The following is a 23,760-nucleotide window of genomic DNA, read 5'->3' on the forward strand; positions in this document are numbered from 1 at the left end:
TCTAGGCATTGAAGAAACAAGAAGTTAGAGCAGAGGAGAATGATGGAGTCATGAAAAATAAGCTAAGACAAACTGAAACCGAGAAGAGCCAAGTAAGATTTTGGAATTTACCCTTTGAGGAGTAATGCAGTTTGGACCCAGTGCTCTTCACAGCATGTCTTGAAGAGTGTCCTTGAGATCTCTTAGAACACAGTGAAGCCCTTATGTTTTCATGGGGACACCCTTGGCTCAAGGCTCTGCCATGCTCTGCTTCTTACTCTTGGCCACTTTCCTTTTCTGAAGACGAGTTGTTAGCTACCCTGCCACCTGGCCACTTTCCTTTTCTACAGAGGATTTAAACAATTCTGTTCCTTACTGGGGAATACTGAAAGCTGGGGCTTGCTTCTGGGTTAGGAAAGTGTTGCTGTTTCAAGGATGGGTATTTTGGATAGATTTCATTATAGAAGATGGGAATAGTTCTGAAAAAAAATCATCTATTCTTCTGAAATATATATTTTATATATTTATGAAAAGTACAGCTCTGAAAAAAAAATCTCTTTACACCTCTGAACTTACAAAGCCATTAGGTTTCAGAGGTTAAACAAATATGCCTCAATGTTCAAATGAGTTTAATTAAGGATGAGCCTAAGGTAATTGATAATAAAGTGAAAATTTGCTTTTATGTGATATTCTTTATCACTGTTTCTGTCAGCCACAGCCTCCTGGCAAGCTACCGAGAGTATCTCGCCCGCACGGCAGAGCCTGGCAAGCTCCCCCGTGACATATTCGATATGCCAGACACAGTAACAACAAAGTCTCCAATGGAGACGTTACTGGGCCCGTTCGAGCAAATCGATGATCGACGGGAGGGCCTTTACCTTACCTTAACCTATGTTAAGTTACATGTTGCTTTCATGCCTTGACTGTAAGCAATCTGTCAGGCCATCATGTTTGCCCTTTGGATTTGAAACCATTGATATTATCTAGGAATCATGACTGATATGAGTCTGGTCTAATTTTGATGTAGTTTTGACTGAAGTGTGACTTCTTTATAGAAATAAAACAACAGGTTAATACTTTTGAATGGTTTTTGTGATTCTCTGTGGTTGTTCCTCTATGATTATTTTGAAATAGCTGTGGGTTCATAGGGAATTATAAAATATAATGTACAGAGAGGTTCTGTGTATCCTTTAGTCATCTTTCCTCAGTGGTAATATTTTTTATAATTTCTGTGCAAATCCAGACTAGGAAATTGACCTCCTTACAATTCATAGAACTTTTTTTTTCTTCCTGCTTTCATCAGCTTTATGTATATGTATTTGTGAGGACTGTTGTACATATATATTTCTTCCCAGTTTTATCTCCTATAGAGTCATGTTATCATGGCATTAATAAAAATATATAACTGTTTCATCAATTTACTTGCTTTCTTCCACATTCCTGATAACTACTATGTGTACATTTTTAGAGGACTATAGGAAGGAAGTTTCTTCAGATGAAATGATAATATTGGATAATTTAAAATCTTAGCACTTAACATCTTAATATAAAATTATGGCTTCACTTACATAATTTTATGGTTACAAAATTCATGCTTGTCTTAGTATATGTGAGCTGTGAATTTTTAATAAACGAGTTGCCATTCCATTATATTTTTCAACTTGAAGTAAACTGGCACATTCAGACTTTGATGGGTACTTAGTCACCTAAGTGGCATTTTTTTGGTGAATTTTTACCTAATAGCAATTTTCAAAGTAATCTTAAATCCTTATTCTGAACATACATGGTTGAAAAATTTAGAAATATTAATAACGTTGGTAACACTAGAAATTGAGTTATTAGATCACTGACATTTTTATTGCAGTTCAGTTCTCGACACTGCAAGTACTAATTTAAAGAAAAAAATGCTATGGAACTTAGATTAAAATGATTAAGGACTGGAAAGAATCGTGGAGCCTGTCTAATATAAAATTCTTATTTTAGAGTTGACAGAGAGGAGACATAGAGATGAGAAGCTGTAAACAAACATAGTTGAAATGGAACTGACTCACTTCCAGACCTCCTGAGTTCTGGTTTACTTTATAGTATGCAATAACATTATTTTAATGAAACTATTAATGTGTGTTTATAGCCAGGTGTCTAGCCTTTCATGTTAGCTATAGTTATCTTCTCCAGACTTTACTTTTCTCCAGTTAAACTGTGACCATAATAATTTGGTTGTCTTCTGCCCCATTATACAATTTTCTTTATCTCTTTTTGAAACTCTAGCTTGAACAGGAATTGGAGCTATCGCGAAGGTTATTGAATCAATCAGAAGGCAGCAGAGAGACACTTTTGCGACAAGTAAGTCTCTGCAAACTCTGATAATCTACTTTTAAATAAAATTAGAATTGGGACTTTGTGAATACATTTGTGAATGGAGAACAAGATGGGTTTAGAGTAAATTTTGTTCTGTAGAATGCACATTAGCATACATAAGCAGAACTTGAAATCCTATCAGGAAGTTTCACAGAAAGGAGTTGCACACAACAGCAGCCCAAGTTCTTGTTGCAGTGTGTCTTGCTATTGCTGTTTTGATGTAGGATATCTTTTTTTTTGTTTTGTTTTGGGTCACACCCGGTGATATACAGGGGTTACTCCTGGCTTTGCACTCAGGAATTACTCCTGGCAGTGCTCAGGGAACTATATGGGATGCTGGGAATCAAATCCGGGCTGGCTGCATGCAAGGCAAACACCCTACCCGCTGAACTATAGCTCCAGCCCCAGCTTTATCTCTATCTCTATCTCTTTCTATCTCTATCTATCTCTATCTCTGTCTTTATCTCTATCTCTATCTCTGTCTCTGTCTCTGTTTCTATCTCTATCTCTATATTTATCCATCTACCCATCTGCATCTATATCTATATCTATCTATATATCTATATTGGTCTGGAGTGATAGCACAGCAGGTAGGACATTTGCTGACCTGGTCGGCCCAGGTTCGATTCCTCCACCCCCCTCAGAGAGCCGGGCAAGCTACCGAGAGAATCTTGCCTGCACGGCAAAGCCTGGCAAGCTACCCATGATGTATTTGATGTGCCAAACACAGTAACAAGAAGTCTCACAATGGAGATGTTACTGGGCCTACTCAAGCAAATCGATGAACAATGGGAAGACAGTGCTACAGTGCTATATCTATATTGATATTTTATTTTGGGTTGCACGGCTGTGCTCAGGGATTACTCCTGGCTTGTTTTCAGGGGATCACTCTTGTCAGATCCTGTGGGAACCATATGCAGTGCTAGGGATGGAGCCCAGATCGGCTGCATACAATGAAAGCATCTTGACTGTTGTACTGTCTGGCCCTGGATTTATCTCTCTTAACTAACCAATGTAAACGTAAGACTGGTTTGTGTAAATTTTCCCTGGAGCTTAATTTTCAAGAAGGCACTAGAAGATGAGGGAGGAGAATAAAGAAATAAAATATCTTCACATGTTACTTTGAGTCTGTCATTTTCTTATGTTTGTGTTTTCAAGATGCTAACTGCCCCCTTATAATCAAAGCTAAAGCTTAATTTTAAAACTCAACATTTCACATTCCATTAACCCTTAATAGGAATTTGGTGCTTCTAATATTTAAAGATCAGTTGTATATATGGACATTTTACATACATTGGATAAAAGGGCATGTGTGTTTTAAAACAGCCTCATTATCTGCCTTTAAACTGAACTTTTATATTCCTGTTTTGAGGTGTGTGTTACATAACTCACTACATAATAATTGGCTCAGTAGGCAAAGATGTTTTGCATTGTATATGTTTAGAAGCAGTATTACCTTTTGACAATTAGTGCTGAATATATCTTAGCACCTATTTTACAAAAAAAAGAAGATATTCATTAATTGGCAGACAGTGGTTACCTGAAGTTAATGTTGGAAGAATTTATATTTGATTGAATCTTATTTTTGCATTCTGTTCTTTTTTTTTAATTTTGATTTTTTTAAGATTATACTGATTTATTTATTTATTTATTTATTTAATTTTTATTAGTGAAACACCATGAGGTACAGTTGTAGACTTACAAATTTTTGTGCTTGGGTTTCAGTTATACAGTGATTGAACACCCATCCCTCCACCAGTGCCCATTTTCCACCACTACTGATCCCAGTGTCCCTCCCACCCCCATCCCCCCATCCCGCCCTGCCTCTGTGGGGGAAAAAGCAGCTCAGAAAGAGTAGGGCGTACCTAATTTTGATTTTTTGAGCTTCAATTTTTCATTTCTGATTTTACTTTTAGAAGCATGGTATTTCTTTTTCTTTTATTTTACTTTTCATATTCCTTTTTTCCCCCTTTTCTTTCTCTTTCTTTTGTTATTGGGCCACACTCAGCAGTAGTCAGGGCTTATTCCAGGAGTCACTTTAGGTGGCACTCAGGGAACATATACAGTGCCAGGAATTGAACTAGGATCCGTCTCATGCAAGGCAAGCACCTTACACCTGTAATATCTTTCTGACTGGAAGTGAGGTATGTCTGTGACTTTACATGAAGCTTTTTGTCAATTTCAAATTTCTTACTGGTAACTGGGAACCTACCTGTGTAATGGGCAATTTGCTAGTCTCTAAGAAAGACAAAGATTAATAAAATAGTCCTTGACTTTAAGAAGTTTATGGTTCATTCAACAGCACATGTTGTATAGTTTTGAGCAGTATTTTGACATAAAATTATGCTAGATCTTGATCACCTCACTTGAATTCACCAGCCAATAAACCATGTTTACATGAGAGAAATTAAGTGAAAAATACTAAAAATATAAAATATTTAGGTACTTAGGATGAATATTAGCAGAGCACACTGAGATCAAACTAGATTTTTTTTTTTTGGTATAAGTAAATGCCACATTTTAATGTCACTGTGGACACTATGGGATAAGACACTTATTGTGGAAGGAATGAAAATAATAAGAAATGGAGCAAGGGACTTTCATGCTGTACTTGGCAAGCGAAGAGATTGATTTGGCTTTAACTTTTGTTTATACTAGCTCAATAGAAGTATTTGGGAATAACACTGGGAAAATAATTTGTTATTATTTTTCTGCTTTCATAACTGAGAAAAGTCTCATTTTTGACAATGTGTTTAGGTAGAAGAACTTCGTATGCAACTTATGAAAGCAGAAGGTGATCAAAAAGGGTTACAGCCTCAAGTACCTCATATTTCCAAGCAACAATTAGACCATCAGGATGAACGTGGAGATGACCGGAAGTTTAGGAGAGGTATAAATCTAATTTATAAATGTGCGGGCATTTGAGCACTTTTTAAAGTCCTTCCATCTTAGCATTGCTTTCCTTAAATTTTATGCCTATTTCTTAGTCTATTACAAAGGTAAAAAGGTAAAGGCCCTCCCGTTGATCGTCGATTTGCTCGAGCGGGCCCAGTAACGTCTCCATTGGAGACTTTGTTGTTACTGTGTCTGGCATATCGAATACTCTCGGTAGCTTGCCGGGCTCTCCGAGAGGGGCGGAGGAATTGAACTCGGGTCGGCCATGTTGGCCGCGTGTAAGGCGAACGCCCTACCCGCTGTGCTATCGCTCCAGTCTATTACAAGGTTTTTCAAAAGTTATGATTTATTTAGCATTCAGCTTCTTGTAACAGGCTTAATTTTTTCTTTTTATTTATTAATTTTATTGAATCACCGTGAAAACAGTCACAAAGCCTTTCAGTTCAAGTCTCGGTCAGTCATATAATGATCAAACACCATTCCCTTCACCAGTGCACATTTTCCACCACCAAGAACCCCAGTTATACCCCCTTCCCACCCACCCCCTGCCTGTGCGGCAGGTTTCCACTTTACTCTCTCCCTACGTTGATCACATTCAATATTATGACAAAAGACCCAACATTGTTATTTGGAATTTTCCCCAACATTCAGACCTGCCACAAAGACATCATTAGAAAATTTGTTTTCTAATGTTGATTATGAAGAGCATATGATGTCGTGTGGCCACAATAGCAGCCACGCGAATTTGGATTTCTGATATTTTAGTAATTAACCTAGAGTTATTATTGCCAGAAGCCCCTGGGTTCCAAGATTGGTATGTGTGCCTCTGGGATCATGGTAGGTCAGAAGTTGGAGGAGGTGTTTGAGGGTGGCAACCCGGAGCATTGTCCTTGTGGGGAGCAGGGCCGATTCCACCGCTATCCTATGAAGCCCCATGTGCCTCGTCAATGCAGTCTCATACCTGGCTGTTCATTAGGCTCAAAAAGATGCAGGCCACCATGTTGCCACCACAAAGGGGCACAGGCGGAGGGACAGACACCCTTCCCCTCCCAGGGCGGCATAGCACTATAGTTAAATACACAGTCCAGATGTATTTTGGTTGGGCATTATCTTTTGCTCAGATTTTCCCACAACAGGCTTAATTTTTAAAAAATTGTTCACCACAGTATCAAGTTGAACACAAAGATTTCCAGTACACACTCTGCTCTCATGCACAGTTTCTCTCATTATCAGTTTTCCCCAATTAGAAGAGTATATTTGTTATAACTGATGACAGATACAGACAATACAGATATGTCATTATTAGACAAAGTCCAGGTTTTACACTTGGATGATTCTTGTAGTAATGCATTTAGAGGATTGAAGAAATATGCAGTAATTTGTATCCACCATTATAACTTCAATGCCCTAAGCATTCTCTGTCCTGTTTATTTATAACTCTTCCATGCTCCCCCCCAACCTTTTTCAGTGACCAGTGATATTTTTTACTGTCTTCTTAGTCTTCCCCGTTACAGGATCTTATATAGTTGGAATCACAGAGCCTGTATCATTTGCAGATTAGAATTTTTTTCTACTTAGTAATAATGCCTTTAAGAATATTTTGGGTCTTTCTATAATTAAATACTTTTTTGTTTGTTTTTTGCTTTTTGGGTCACACCTGGCACAGGGATTACTCCTAACTCATGTACTCAGAAATTGCTCCTGGTGGTGCTCGGAGGACCATAAGGGATATTGGGAATCGAACCCGGGTCAGCTGTGTACAAGGCAAATGCCCTACCCGCTGTGCTATTGCACCAGCCCCTAATTAAGTACTTTTTAAAAAAATTTTAAAGCTTTGAATATATTCTGGAGCTGTACCACATATAGTACACCTATGTGTCACTTTGGGTTGCTTCCAAGTTTTGAGCAGTTATGAGTAAAGATAAATACGATAGAGTATGTTTGCTGTGTCATATAGTAAGAGTATATTAGTTCTGTAATATTCCATCCTGGGCCTGGGAGATTGTTCAAAGGATTGAAACCCATGTCTTGCTTGTGGAAGTCACATTTGATTCCTCACACAGCATGGCCTCCCCCAGCACTGCCAAGTGTGGCCCTGTCACCGCCCAGCATTGCCTAGCACCTTCCTCGAAAGTGTCAGCCCCACCCAGAATCCTGGGGAATCCTGGGGCTCTAGTATTACTGCAGGGTCCTCCTCCCCCAATATTTTAAACTGTCTTTCACACTGACTGTATCATTTATGTTTGCAAATTCAGTGTTTTCTCTACTTGAAGTTTTGATGTTTTTCAGTTCTCAGAACTGTGTATCTTATGGCACTTTGCCTTAGGCAAAGCCAGCACAATTAGTAGTAGAATTCTTTCCAGCTTCCTATTTCTGTTCTTAAATGTGTATGTGAGTGTATTGTCCTTTTACCTATATCGGAAGCAAACCTCTTCTTCATTTTCTATAATTTTCAATATCTTCAAAATTCTGTATGTTTGCTATTTGGAAATTGGTGGCAAAATTAATCATGGTGCAGAACTAGCAATAAGCCATATGACTAGCTTTCTTTCATTTTTTAATTCTTTTTCTTTTTCTTTTTTTTTTTAATTTTTGGCACACCTAGCAGTACTCAGGGCTGACTCCTGGCTTTGTGCTTAGCTATCATTTCTGGCATTGTTTGGACCATGTGCCATGTTGGGTATCGAATCCAGGCTGCATGCAAGGCAAGCATCTGACCCGCTATATTCTTTCCCAAGCCCAACTGCCTCAATCTTATATGGATTAGGAATATTATGTGTTCTAAAAATGTGAAAACGCCTTTTCAAAGGTGTTGGTTTAGTTTGTGGAACTTAATGACTATATATTTCTTTTTGAAATATAGATTCACCAGAAATGATAATATTGAGATTTTCTAAGGGTTTATAATATGTTAGTCTGGATTATCCAGTGTATAATTTATTTCAGCAATGAACTTTTCTACTGAAAATGCCTATTGAAAAAATACTTGTGTTTGGTATACTATTAAATTAAGAAAATGTAAATATTTTCTTGATTTTTCTCTTTATATAAATCAATGTGTAGAATTTCCCTATTGCCAGGTAGTTTTGATTAAATATTTTCATGTTATAAAAATTACTTGTTTCATGTGTTATATATTTATATATTTATAATTTTATATTATTAAATATTTAATATTTTAAAACTTATTTTTAAAAGGAATATCCTAAATTGTTATTCATCTTTTAAGACTTGTAATTTGTTTTTTGTTTGATTAAATGTAGTTATTTTGGTTGTAAGTCTTTTAGGACTAACAGAATCACACTTTTCTTACCCATTTGTAGGTTTTACAGAATCTCCAGGTTTCTTTATCAATGTGATAATGGACTTCTTCACCTCTTTTAACAATTCTAGATTTTTTTTATTTTATAGGATTACTTATATTACTTATAGCATTCTACACAAGAAGTGACAATTATAGTCACACTCTAGCTGTATTTGTTCCTCTGCCAACTGCAAAAATAACTTTCACATCTGCTTTTAAAATTGACTTTGTGGTTCACTAGCGGTCTTCTCAGTCAAATTTAAAGAAAATTTTCTCACTATTTATCTTTTTTTATCTCTTGTTTATTTCCTCCTTGAAATTCTTCCACTGGAAGAATTGGTGCAAGGCAATAACCCTACCTGCTATATTATGGCTCTGGCCCTGGAGAAACCCTTTTTAGACACAAGTCCTTCATGTTACTCTGTTTTTGTTTTTTGTTTTTTTCCAGGGGGTGGTGGGATCTCCCAAAAGATGTTCAGGATCCTTGGGGGCCCTTTTTTTTTGGCAATCTTTAGCTGAGTCTGCAGATGTGGATGTGGTATTGCTTGAGCTGTCTGTGCTAGGGCTTACCCAGGCCACCCCAGGGGCAGTGTTTGGGGGCCTCCAGGGCTGGACCTGTGATACTCAGGGGACTATGTGATGCAGGGGATTGAGCCTAGGTTGTCCACATACAAGGCATACTCCTTAATTCCTGTACTGGCTCCTGGCCCATGTCCCTCCTTTAATGAAAATCTCTCATGATTTATTGAGTTCTCTCTGTTTGTAAGACATTATGCTGCTTATTTTGGATAATGAGTAAATACAAATTATCAAATAACTGAACGTAGGTTGGACACCTAACAGATGCAAAGAACAAATCTTGATCAAATTCTGATTGCTCTTTTTATGCATATTCACTTTAGGGGGATAGTTATTTCCATGTATTTACTCACTGTCATGATTACAATGGTAGAGTTGAGCACTGTGTGACAGAAATCATGTGGTCAAAATATTTATTGTCCTCCCTTTTATAGAAGATGGGTGCTAATTCTTGATCTCTAGGATAATTTTTAAGTCTCCTAGTAATGAATAAACTCTGCTGACTTTCCCTCTTTGTCCTCTCATTTATGTTAGCTTTAAACCTGAAACTATTGTGTGATTACCTGAATATAAATTCAGTTTTGTGTCCTTGTGTACAATACAGTTTCTTTTCTCAGGACTATCATCCCAATTCTATCCACTTTGCTTGGTGAAATTTTCCATCCGGTCCTGAAATCTTAACATAGTTTCTAATTTTCCTATCCCACTTTCTCACCAAAATAGAGCTGATTTACAGAGTTACAATAGAGATGTAAAATGTTAAATTAAAAAAAAGTGTAGAACTTTTCTGAAATAAATTTTACTTGAAATCAGCCAAGTCCTATTTCATATTAATGTGGCATTATACTGGATGACAGCACAGTGGAGATGATGTAGGAAACTGTTCAATATAGGAAACTAAACCAGCGAATTCTGAAAAAGTTGGCTATCGATTCTGGATCATATTTGCTGGAATATCAAAGCCTCACAGTTTTGTACCAATTGAAAGAAAGTACATGGTCCTGTGAGTAAAGAATAACAATCAAACTTTCCATTTTCTCTTCGAAGGAATTGAGTGGGGAAAAGAGGATCTGGAGAAGCAGATGTCAGATTTGAAAGTACAGCTGAGCTTCAACGCAATGGCATCTGAGTTAGAGGAAATGAAGCGGTGCATGGAGCGAAAAGACCGGGAGAAAGCACATTTGGCAGCACAAATAGAGGTGACTTTGCTATTTTTAAGCCGTATGTAAAGTAATCCAGTTTTGTTTCGTAGAATTGCTTACTGAACTTTTAATATCAAGATTATGATAGTCTCTCAACTTGTTTGTTTTCACATAGTGTCAATTTATGTAAGTGACTGATGATGGGAAATTTCTGTAGGTTCATTTCTCTTTCATTTGAATCTCAGAGCCTGGACCAGTTAAGCCTGGAAATCTTTCTGTTCTAGTTGCAATTTAGCTCTTTCTATAGGCAGAAGGGATCTTTCTTCTCCGAAGGTGCAGTGAGTTGCCATTTATTTTGAGGGTGAAATTGGTTGAAGGCACAGGAAAAGAAAAGGAATTACTGATATTTCTTTTTTTGGGATTCATAAGGTTTTCAAATCTGTCACAGTTTGAGGTAGAGGTGTGATGTCTGCATGTTAATGCAGAACTTAGAGTTGTGTAGTAATCATGAATGATGTGGTAATCATGAATGAAGTATAAGTAGGCAGCTACCATTTCCTCCTGCCTTTTATCTGGTGAAGATGGGATAATTATCAGAAATTTTTAAAAATCAAAGGGAAGAACTGCACAAAAAGGAAATGGCTTAATTCCAATTATAATTATGCAAATTAGATCAAACAGAGACGCCACTTGGAAATAGATATGTATCTGTCCTCTGCTGTATCTGTTTTTATTAGCGAAGTTGTTTTCTAATTGTAATAAGTTGACACATTTGAGGAGATTGCTAAATTGTAATGAAAGGTAGAAAATTTATGTTAAAAGCACCCAACATAATGTAATCCAAAGGAAATAGTAAAAGTCTCCCCCATCGGGTTTCTCTTTCATCTTGTCAGCATGTCAATCGAAAATGTATTTTAGATTTAGTCCAGATTCAGATAGCAAAGATAATGAAAATTGACATATATTTTGCATAGCCCTCTGCTTATAAAGACTTACTTAATAAATACTTAAGGGAAATAATCTTAGAGCAATGGTAATTATAGGACTTTTAATGTTTTTCTTCTTTATGGTTGTTATTTTAGTGCTTGATCTTATTGACAAAAGTGTTAAAATATGATCATTTTGCTTAAGTATTTAAAGCAATCTATAAGTATAAATATCAAAGGCATATAAATTCCTGTGCTAAACCGTTTATCTCTTCATGTTAGCCTGTCTTGCCTCTTTTACTACCTGCCTCTCTCTTTCCTGCCTTCTCTCCATCTCCCATTGAAATACCCCTGAGAGACATTTAAAAAAAAAATCTCAGATATATGGAGACCAGAGAGATAATACAGGGGTTTAGGGCCTTACCTTTTTAAAATTTTGGTTTTGGTTTTTGGGCCACTCTGGCTGTGCTCAGTGTTTATTCCTTGCTCTGTGCTCAGGGTCATTCCTGGTGGGGCTTGGGGACCGTATAGGGTGCTAGGGATGGAACCCAGACCGGCCTCGTGCAAGGCAAGTGCCTTACCTTACCTGCTTGTACTATCTGTCCAGCCCCAAGACCTTTGCCTTGTAAGTGGCTAACTCTGATTTGATCCCCAGCACCATTTATGGGCAGTAAAGCCCCTTCAGGAGTGACCTCTGAGTACATAGCAGATAGTAAGCCCTTAATATCAACAGGTGAGACTCTCCCTCAGACTCCTCCCAATCTCAAGTATGTAAACTGAAAAATAACTTTTTAAGTAACCTAATGATGCTGTTATTAGAGTCTCCTATGAAAGTTTCCCCTCCATCCCCCCATTTTCACAAGTATTAGGGGAAGAGTTGTTATCTTGTGTTAGTTTGAATTGTATAGGTTTGGTATGAAAGGCAATTGGATTGGGAGGTTGAACATTTACATATCAAGTACCTATTAACTATCTATTACATAACAGGCATTGTTCTAGGTTCAGGTAACAGCAAAGAGCAAATCCCTAGTGTCATATTTCCTATCCCTGTAAAGGTAATGTTATAAAATTGATACAGAAGTCTCTCTGAGTTTGTTTTATGTGTGAGATCAAGTTTATTTTTGGATAGTGAACTGTTTTTCCCTAGATGCCACTGAAAAAGTATCACAAAAATACATTGTTTATGCCTGGAAGAAATGACAGTTTACCAGACTTTTGTATAATTTTAAGCATAATGCTTCATTTTATTTTATTTTTTTTTATTAGTGAAACACCATGAGGTACAGTTACAGACTTACACATTTTTGTGCTTGGGTTTCAGTTATACAATGATCAAGTACCCATCCCTCCACCAGCACCCATCCTCTATCACCACGGGTCTCAGTATCCCTCCCACCCCCCACTCCCCCAATTCTATCCTGCCTCTGTGGCAGAGCATTCCCTTTTGTTCTCTCTCTCTCTCCTTTTGGGTCCTGTGGTTTGCAAGAGAGGCATTGAGTGGCAATCATGTTTGGTCCGTAGTCTACTTTTAGCATGCTTCTCCCACCCTGGGAGGATCCTCCCAACACCCTTTATTTGATGCTTTCTTCTCTATCTGAGCTTCCTTTTCCCCTAGCATGTGTGGCTGGCCTCCAAGTCATGGAGCAAAATTCCTGGTACTAATCTAGGCCACTCCTGGGTGTTAGTCTCCCATTTTGTTGCTTTATGTTCCCCAGATGAATGCAAGCTTTCTGTGTCTATCCAGCTCTTTCTGACTCATTTCACTTAACATGATACTTTCCATGTAACCACTTGTATGTGAATTTCATGACTTCATCTTTTCTAACAGCTACATAGTACTCCATTGTGTAGATGTACCAAAGTTTCTTTAACCAGTCATCTGTTCTCAGGCACTCAGGTTTTTTCCAGATTCTGGCTATTATAAAGGGTGCTGCAATGAACAAACAAGTGCAGATGTCACTTCGACTATACTTTTTTGCCTCTCTGGGATATATTCCCAGGAATTGTATTGCTGGGTCAAATGGGAGATCAAATTTTTTGAGAATCGTCCATACTGCTTTCCAAAAGGGTTGGGCCAGTTGGCATTCCCTTCCTTCCTCCTTATCTTCCTTCCTCCTTCTCCTTCCTTCCTTCCTTCCTTCCTTCCTTCCTTCCTTCCTTCCTTCCTTCCTTCCTTCCCTCCTTCCTTTTTTCCTTCCTCCCAATGATATTCAGGGCCTACTCCTGGTTCTGTGCTCAGGGATCACTCCCTGTGGTGCTATGGGGACTGTATGCAATGTCAGGATCAAGACAGGGTTGCAATTATCCCTGGTACTATTGCTTCAGCTCCATCTCCATTTTCTAACAACTCTTCCATAGAAACTTATTCGTAGTATTGTAAAATTAATGATTTCTATTGAACTTCCTTATTACTGTCCATTTTTCAGTCTTTATTTCAGTTATTCACTGTTTCTATAATAGCTACTTTTTATAGGAAACCTCATCTTTTTCTCTCTGAACACTTTTTGCATTATCACTTGCAAATGACATTCTTGGTTCCCGATCTATCCCTTTGAGCACATCACTAATGTTCTTATGGTAGTTCCATCTCACTTTTTATCAACTTTTCTCAATTATGGGCCACAGGGCTCCCTGTGGTCCTCAGGTTGTTTTAAGGAGGACACAGATAAAGTTCATGAATACCTATTTGACACTAAGGTTGCAGGTCAGCTGCTAGAACAGTTTGGGAATGGGATGGGGCATGTAGAAGAAACCACAAGAAGGAAACATGGTAGAAAGGGGTCCATGGTTGGAAAAATGTTGAAAAACCAACCTCGCTTTATATTAATTTGTATGTTTCCTTTTTTAAAGCATATTTTATTTAAAGGTGAATGAGACCAGTTGTAGTTACTGGTTTTGGCATATCGAATACACAACGGATAGCTTGCCAGGCTCTTCCGTGCGGGCGGAATACTCTCGGTAGCTTACCAGTCTTTCCGAGAGGGATAGAGGCTTTTGGGGCGACCTCTAATCACCCTTGTAAGTGTTACCATACTTGAACCCTATCAAATATGGTAGGACAATTCCGGAAGATGGGTATTTAGTGTCTTATGATATGTCGCGACGGCTGAGTAGTGGAGGTAGTGTCGATAGTGGAAGGCTGCCAGTGGGGTATTTATCTGGGTAGGGTGGGTCTTCTGTGCACAATTCGATCCCTGGGTGGTTGATGGAAGCAGACAGGGCAGGGTAGGGTGGGGCTCATGATTAGAATCCCTTTGTCACCTGTGGTTGGTGGGAGCAAGCAGAGAAACTCTGTCCCTGGGTCCGCCGAGCCTGGAGTCCAAGATCTCAGAGACCGTACTACTGTTCAAGAAGGGAGACATCCATGACATTGGCAACTATCGCCCGATCTGCCTATTGTCTGTCATCTACAAGTTGTTCACTCGAGTCATCCTAAATAGGATTGGCAGAACACTAGATGAAGGACAACCATGCGAGCAAGCCGGGTTCCGCAAAGGATTCAGCACCATCGACCATATCCACATGATAACCAAGCTCATTGGTTTCTCGGGAGTTCAAGATGCCGCTCTGTTTAACGTTCATTGATTTAAAGAAGGTCTTTGATTCTGTTGAGAGAGAAGCGGTCATTGAAGCCCTAGCCAATCAGGGCATTCAAGCCCAATACATCAGGATCCTCCGTGAGCTGTATTGCGGATTCACTACCAGGATCTCACCATTCTACAAAGAAGTGATCGTTGATGTCAAGAGAGGGGTGCGGCAGGATGATACCATTTCACCGAAACTCTTCAGTGGCACCCTCGAGAACATCATGCGACGACTGGAATGGGAAGGAATGGGAGTGAAGATAGATGGTCGGCAACTACACCGCCTCCACTTTGCTGATGACATTGTTTTAATAACACCAAACATCAGCCAAGCGGCACAAATGCTGGCCGACTTTGACCGTGAGTGTGGAAAGGTAGGACTACAGCTGAATCTTATGAAGACAATGTTTATGAGAAACAGCCTCGTTCCTGATGCCCCATTTGCTCTCAATGAAACGACCATCTCCGAATGCAACAGCTATGTGTACCTAGGTTGAGAAGTCAACATGACAAATGACCTGGCACCCGAGCTGCGCAGGAGGAAGAGAGTGGCTTGGAACGCCTTCAAGAACGTCGAAGAAATAGCTAAGAGGACGAAGAACCTCCGGCTCCGGGCACATCTCTTTGATTCCACTGTTCTTCCTGCATTAACATATGCCTCAGAGACCTGGGCCCTACGCAGACAAGATGAGAACGCTATTCAGGTCTCCCAAAGAAGAATAGAAAGAGCTATGCTTGGAATATCACGTTTCACTCAAATGAGAGAAAGAATCCGGAGTTCCGACATCCTTCAATGATCAAGAATCAGGGACGCTGTCTCATTTGCCAAGGTGTCGAAAATCAGATGGGCTGGTCACGTAATGAGATTTAAAGACGACCGCTGGACTAGAGCTGTTACCAACTGGATTCCACGGGATGTCAAAAGACCGCATGGCCGCCCACCTACCAGATGGTCAGACTTCTTCGTCAAGATCATGAACGATCGGTTTGAGGCTCTTCGTGTTCCCTGAGCGAACAGATGCCATTGGGCTACTCTAGCACGCAACAGGGACAAATGGAGACGTTACTGGCGCCCGCTCGAGCAAATCGACGACTAACGGGAAGTTAAGTGATTAAGTGGTTAAGTGATTCCTTTAAAATCCTTTTTAAAATCATATTTCTAGGCTGGAAAGATAAGTCAAAGGCTGGAGTACACGCTTCTATGTGTAAGATCCTAAGTTTTATCCCAGGCACTACATCTACTACTAGTACTGCTACTACTACTACTACTGCTAGTACTAGTACTACTACCATCTCCCTGTACACCCTCCGTCCTTACCTACCCCCCTGCACAGTAACCAGAACACTACTGCGCTTCTGGGACCAAGCATTGAATGATTGGTCCTGACTCACTGAGTATAGCAGGTATTGTCCCCAAATCCTCTAAGAATTGCCTGAACAGTTTCCCTACCCCCCTAACAGTAGATGCCTTAACTTCTCTGCCGCCCCCCACCCCACCATCTCCCACCTGCCCCAGACTCTCTGTGTGATTTAAAATATTTAAAGAGACTACAAATTTTTGTTGTTGTTGTTTTGTTTTGGGAGCATACCTAGCAATGCTCAGGACTTACTCATGGTTCTTTGATCAGGCACCACTCTTGGCAGGCTTGGGGGATCATATGGGGAGCCAGAGATAAAGCCTGGATTGGTTGCATGCAAAGTAGACACCCTACCCACTGTATATCACTTTGGTCCTGAGACCTAAAATATTTTGAGTCTGAAAGCTATTGTGACCTAGAAAATGCCTTATATGAGTAAAAATGCAAGAGGAGCACTAATTTGTTATTTAATGTGGGACTCATAAAGTTATTACTGTGAAGGTCTTATTCCCTGAGATATAGAACAAGTGTAGGAATAGTTTCACTGGCAACAAACCAGCGGGTTGGAAGATTGTTGTTTATGTTCTCAAAGCAGCCATCTTGTTTATAAGGTCACTAGAGGCAATTTTGATTGGAAAAGAGAATATCGAAGCTTATTTTCAGGAAGGAGGGTTTTAGACTGGTGGGTGGGTATCAGAGAGATAAATTTCTAATTGGGCTGGTCCCCTAAGGCACACTCACTCTTATTTGCATACCTAAGTCACACACTTTCTAAATAAGAGTTAAAACTGTTTTAAATAAGAGTTCAACCTGCTCTGATTTTTTGGCTTTTGGAGGAAGAGCAAGCCACTGCCCAGAGGAATTTTTTTTTTCTTTTTGGGTCACACCCGGCAATGCTCAGGGGTTACTCCTGGCTCTGCACTCAGGAATTACTCCTGGTAGTGCTCGGGGGACCATATGGGATGCTGGGAATCGAACCAGGGTTGGCCATGTGCAAGGCAAATGCCCTACCCGCTGTGCTATCACTCCAGTCCGGAATTTGTTGGTTTTTATTTTATTTTCTACACACTTTTTTCTTTAAACACTGTTGTTTACAAAGTTATTCACAATACAGTTATTATGGGCATTCAGTGTTACAACACAAGTCCCACCACCATGTGACTTTCCCTGCAGGACTTTCTCCAGTTTCCTACCCACCTTCCAAGCTTGTCCCTTAGCAGGAAAAAAACAGTGTATTCTTATTGTTTGTTACAACTAAATGACTAATAGAATTATCAAAAAACATTTCAGTGAAAGAAAATTTGTGAACATTGTTATATCTCATTTTGGGGATCATTAATTTCATGTCTGAGGGTTTACTAATCTGTTTGTTGCTAGTTGAGCTTTCTATGTTATTGTTTTTGTTTATTGGGCTTCATTGGCTTGTACTTTACTTTCCCATCTAATTTGGTGTGCTCCTACTGGGATGTCAGTATTGTGCAATTTGGAAGTATCTCGTTTGTGGCTGCACACTTCAGGTACTCCAGGATCTGTAGAACGGGGCTGATAAGTTTACATGGAGGCAAATATGGGATGGGGTGGCTGCTGGGGCTTCTGGATCAGGGAGGAAGAGAGTCGGAGTTACCTGCCCTCACTCTGAAAAGACCTCAGAGTTTTCAATCTGAAAACCAGTGTATCTGAGTTGCCATTGACTTGTATCTCCACAGAGATTAGTTGTAAAGCCATGAAGGTGGGCAGTTGGCATAGCTGGAGTTGTTGGGTGTGGATGAGACTGCTTGGGCTTGGGCAGGATGGCACTTGGCCTGTCCCCTTCGCAAGGGCCCCCAGACTTTTCAGCTGGAAGATAGATGTACCTGTGAATTTTAGTGACTTGGCTTGTATCTTTTCTGAGGTTAGCCGTGAGTCTGAGAGACAGGGCCAGTGAGCTAACCTGGTGGTAGCCGGGAGACTGTGGGTCCTTGTTGGCTTTTAACATTGAATTGACTTTTTCATTTCTTTTGCACCAGCTTTGTAGGTATTTACCTCATTCTCCACAGTGGACTGATCTCAATTTTCTATACAGGGATTTGAGAAGTTTAATTAGTAATCAGGAAATTTTATGCTGAACCAGAGAATAAAGGGGTCCGAAAGGTCTGCTTGTTTATGACGCGGACAAGGGTCCTCTCAGAGTCACATTGGCAGAGATGCTTTTTACCCCATCAAATTCTGTCATCTTTTGTGGTGGGTGACTTAGGTGAAGTGGGTGAGAGAGAGAGGTAGCCTTGAGAGGGGAGTATACTTATCTTCCCTTTCACCTACCAGGAAGTGCCTGGAGGCTGAGGAGTGATCAAGTCTGCTAGATTCACCCTTCTGGCAGAGAGGCTTGTGTCTTCCCAGCCCCACTAGGTAGTCATCAGATTGCACCAGAGTTCCTTTTAGGGCTTTCTGTGCCCTCATGGATGAGAATTTCAGTAAGTAAACAAATAGTGAAGTAACCTAAGTTTTTTTGGGAAATATAAGGGAAGAGAAAAAAGGGTTAGGCACTCAAGAGAGAATATGGGCTACTATACAGTGTAAAGGACCAGGTACACACCCCAAGTAAAAAAAAATTGACAAATTTCCAAATTGGAGAATGCATTCCATAAAGTAAAAGAAAGGAATCACATGTCTCAGGCAGAGATTTTAGTAACCTACAGAATCTCTGAGTCTTCTTCTCCTGCATCTCAAAAGCTCTCCTTTTCTAAGGATTGCCTTCTTTTCAAAAGGCCACCATGCCTGTGGTCATGTTTGGCATGGCAGAGATAGGGTCTTTTCTGGTCCATGTTGACAACTACTCCCCTCCACTACCTGTAGAATATTCTTGTCTACCTCTGTTTAGCCTTTCATTTGCATCATCTACTTTTGATGTGCTGCTATGCTCAGATTTTGCTCTTGGCTATTCACTGATGTTGTAATTGAAATGTGATAATTTGGGACCTTTTATGAGTAAAAAGACCCCTCTCTTTTTAGATCATAAGAGTGTGAGTTAAGAACCAGGTATTATTTCTTTATCTCCTTATGTCCCCTGATAATGCCATATCATATTAAGCTGTTCAACATTTGTTAACTGAAATAATGCCTTGTAAGATTTTTTTTTTATGATTGATTATGTTTGGTGTTTTTGAAAGGTATTTTGAAAAGTCCCAGGGGTGCTCAGGGACTACTTCCAGCTCTGTCATTGAGAAATTACCCCTGGCATTGCCGGAGGTGTGGCGGAGTGGGAGGGGAGGGGCACCTAGGCAGTTCCAGGGATCAAACTTGGGCCTCCAGCAAGCAAAGCATGTTCTGAGTCCATTGAACCATCTGCTGCTCTGATTATTTTTGAAAGGCAACTATTTATTTTTCTGTCATTCTTAAAAACACATTAATTCTGAAAGAATTTTTAAATGGACATTTGCTCCCTCTCATTAATTGTGTTAATTTTTGTTGATCTTAGAATGTGTATTTTAAGCAGCTGTTCTTACACTAGGGAAAACCAGTGAATATAACTTGTAGAAGAAAAGGGAAAACTGCATTCGAGTTTGCATAATTTACCTTGCAAATTGGACCCTAGACCTTATATCTGTAACTGCATAAAAAAACAGGAAGTGCATTTTTCTCATCTAAACTTAGGCTGAACCTCATTAACCTTGATAGGCTATTTGTATTCATAAGAATTCCAAGCATCCTTGATCAATGATTCCCCCTGATTTAATCTCAGCCTCCATCTTCCATCAACTTACTCTTCTTGAAAAAAAATTTGACTTTTAAATTCAATGAAGAACTTCAAAGAAAGAAAAAAACAAGGTGCTGCACATCATTTAGATTAAATGTTGAAAGTGATAATTGAGTGACAACTGACATGATTTGATTATTCATTAGCAAAACCTTGGGACTTGAATGCCAGAATTTGCTTTTAGAAGGAGAGAGGTAATAGAAAGCAGAAATGATAGTTTGTTTTTGATGAATAGTATATAGAAAGAGCGATTGTTCCTTTTTAACCATGCTTTTAGAATATAGTCTTGTGATTCTTGCATTTCTTATATGAAGTTGGCCACTTTGCTCTGCAGTTGTGCCCCTTATATGTTACTTTAATGTTTTAGAGACTAGTGGTCATTGAGATCTTAATACCACTATTGGTTTCCTCTGTACTTCTTTTTTTTTTTAAAATTCTTAATAATTCCCTCCTTATTCAAGAGCATGCATGCAAATTAAGCTATTTTTGAGTGATAACTAATTGTATAATGATAGATTATATTATGGAGGAAATAAATATTGGTGTCAAAATTTCACAGAGGTTAAGGTTGTGAAACCAAGTGGAATGAGTTTTGTCTGTTATTGACCAAAGTTATTCTGACATAGAGGCAACTTCCTAAGTTTCTATACTCTGAGATCTTCATACGTATTAGTAGTAGTGTACTACCAGCAAAATCTATGAACTGTAAATAAAATTTTTACTTAATGGGAGTTTGGTTTAATTCTAGAATTTTTCATCTATGTGGAAAAATAGGAATTTCAGTAATGGTGAAGAAAGGCAGTTTTCCATTTTCTGTAGCTCTGTGAGTTGCATGAATATTTCACAAAACCAGAGTGGAAATGAAGTGAATATGTTCTTTTTGCCTTTGACCCATCTGATATTTTTATGGTTTATAATTTGAGTGTTGTACAAGAGAATGAAATATTAATTTATTAAATTCTGAAATCATTTTAACTTTAATTTTTTTTGTTTTGTTTTGGGGCCACACCAGGCAATGCTCAGGGGTTAAATTTGGCTTTTCATTCAGGAATCACACCTGGATTGATCCCAGGTTCGCTGTGTGCAAGGCAAATACCCTACCTACTGCATTATTGCTCTGGCCCAATCATATTAATTGCATACTTGTGTTTTAAAATAGAAATTATAGATCTTTAGATTCCTCTCTTTGTGTATGTACATGTTGATGTATATATGTTTATCTATGTGCGTATGTCAGCTGAAGAGAATGAGAGGAACTTACATTCATCATAGATTAATGAAGTAACTATAATATTTGCTATGGATAGATTTAACATTTTAGGCAATTATGAACTTAAAATTTAAGCAGAAAACAAGAATGAAAGTAATATTGTTACAGTTGTAAAAATAAATAATAGCCCCCCTTTAAAAAAAGAAACTCATTAAATCAATGGAAATAACTGTCTTCATATCCTCAGATAAATACCTAAGAGTGGTGTTACTAGAGCATATGCTCTTTCCTTTCGGCGGGGATGAGGGGAAATTGAGGCCACATCCAGCAATGCTCAGGTCTTACTCCTGACTCTGCTCAGGAGTTCCATCTGGTGGTGCTCTGGGAACCATGTGTGATGCTGGTGATCAAGCCATGCCTAAGGTGAATCCCTTAACCCTCGAATGATCTCTCCAGTCTCACATTTTTCTTTCTTTAAAAGAATCTCCGAACTGTTTTTATTTTTTTTGAGACTGAGCCAATTTACATCTTCATCAACTGTGTACCAAGGATTCTTTAATTTCCAAATCCTTGCCAACATTTGTTTATACGTGTGTGTGTGTGTATATATAATTTTTTTCTTCTTTGATATAGGCCAGTCTCACAAGGTGACTGTGTTTTTGATTTACATTTCTCTAATAATAAATGTGGTTAAAAAAAAACACCCAACTTTTTTGATGAAGTTGTAAATGGGAATACATTCTCCATGTCTTCTTTAAAAATATGCCATACTTAAACCCTGATTTATAAAGTTGCTTATAATTCTTCCACCTCTCCCTCCAAGCCTGGACTCTTAGCAGGCACAAAATAATTCTTTTATATTGCTTGTTAGAACTAAATGCTATTGGAATTATCAAAATATATTTTAGTGAAATAAAATTTGTGAACATTATTATATCACATCTTGGGGTTATTAAGTCTTTTTATCAGGGAAAGGTTTTTTTTGTTGTTGTTGTTAGTTGATCCTTGCTAGTGTTATTGTTTTGTCTATTGAGCTTCATTGGCTTCTATGTTACTTTTTCATCTAATTTGGTATGTTCCTATTGGGATGTCAGTATTGTGCAATTTGGAGGTGTCCCTCCAGGAGCTCTAGGATCTGTAGAACTTGGACAATTACTCCAGGGTGGCCCAGAGTTTTCAGTCAGAGGACCGGTGTACCCATGAATTTTTGCAGCTTGGCTTGCATCTCTTCTGAGATTACTCATGAATCTGTAAAGCTGGGCCTATGAGTTTGTATGCTAACCACTGCGGGATGTTTGTATGACTATTTAACTAATTTTGTATAGAAATGCAGTCAAATCTTGCATGTTGATTTACTCTCCAATCACTGTACTACACTCATTATTTCTAGTAATTTTGTGTGTTCTTTAGGGTTTCCTTTACATATTCTGCCACCAGTGATAGTTTTACTTCTTTTCTGATCTGGATCTTTAATTTTCTTTTTTCTGTCTGGCTGTTTCCTTGTCTACTTACTTATCAATGATGTTGAAAAATTTCATGCCAGGAGATATCCTTGTTTTCTTCCAAATTTTTTTTTTAATCACATAGATTCTATCTTTTCCCTCTCACTTTTCCAATGGAAGATGATGGCCATCAATGGTAAAAGACAGTTGCTAAAGCAGAACCTAGAACCATCTTCAGGCTCAGAAGAGGATGCTCCGGCTCATCCTCATGGTTTCAGATGCTCTACATGATCAGAGAAACTTCTCTAATAATGAACCATAACCCACCTCCTCCCCCTGCCCCAAGATCTTAGCAGAAAAAACATGCTCTGAAAAAAAATTAACTTTTGGGGCACACACCTGGCAGTGCTCAGGGGTTGCTCCTGGCTTTACTACATTCAGGGATCACTCCTGGTGGACTCAGGTGGCCATATGGGGTCCTGGGGATCAAACTGAAGTGGGCTGCCACTCGTCCCAAAGTGAACTGTTTAATTTCCAGGTGTTTAGTTTTCTGTTTGTGTGTGTGATTTACTTCTAATTTCATTGCATTATGGTCTGAGAAGATTGTTGATACAATTTCTATCTTCTTAATTTTATGGAGGTATGTTTTGTGGCTCAGCATGTGGTCTATCTTGGAGAATGTTCCATGCACTCTTGAGAAATTGTGTTTTCAGCTTTTTGAGGATGAAGTGTCCTGTATATATCGACTAAGTCCCTTTCTTCCATTTTTTCCCCTTCAGATGAAGTATATCCTTGCTAAGCTTGAGTCTGGTTGATCTATCAAGAGGTGATAAAGCGGTGTTGAAGTCTCCCACTAGTATTGTGTTGCTATCAATGTCTTTCTCCAAGTCTATGAGTAATTGTTTTAAGTACTTTGCTGGTCCCTCATTAGGTGCATATTCATTTAGTATTGTAAGTTGTTCCTGTTCTACAGATTCCTTGATCAAAAAGAAATGGCCTTCACTGTCTCTTGTCACCTTCTTCACTCTGAAATCAATGTGATCTGATACTAGGATGACTACCCCAGCTTTTTTATGGGAGTTGTTTGCCTGTGGGATTGTTTTCCAGCCTTTGACTCTGAGCCTGTGTTTGTCTTGACTATTGAGATGTGTTTCTTACAGGCAGCAGAATATTGGGTTCAATTTTCTAATCCATCCTGCCACTCTGTGTCTTTTAATTGTTGCGTTTAGCCCATTGACGTTGAGAGAGAT

General features: G+C 38.8%; 1 protein-coding gene and 1 pseudogene across 1 annotated transcript in view; one reads left to right on the forward strand and one right to left on the reverse strand.

Moving 5' to 3' along the window:
• CEP128 (centrosomal protein 128) overlaps positions 1-23,760 on the forward strand; it is a 512,196-nt gene that overhangs the window by 104,538 nt on the left and 383,898 nt on the right. The window contains exons 10-13 of the mRNA XM_056134021.1: positions 6-92; positions 2,248-2,322; positions 5,095-5,227; positions 10,163-10,314. Of these exons, the coding sequence (XP_055989996.1) occupies positions 6-92; positions 2,248-2,322; positions 5,095-5,227; positions 10,163-10,314 (447 nt within the window). The remainder of the gene's footprint in view (positions 1-5; positions 93-2,247; positions 2,323-5,094; positions 5,228-10,162; positions 10,315-23,760) is intronic.
• On the reverse strand, positions 22,647-22,829 carry LOC130042104 (uncharacterized; annotated as a pseudogene).

Source organism: Sorex fumeus, unplaced genomic scaffold, assembly GCF_029834395.1.
Source record: "Sorex fumeus unplaced genomic scaffold, SorFum_2.1 ptg000098l, whole genome shotgun sequence".
Taxonomy (NCBI): domain Eukaryota; kingdom Metazoa; phylum Chordata; class Mammalia; order Eulipotyphla; family Soricidae; genus Sorex; species Sorex fumeus.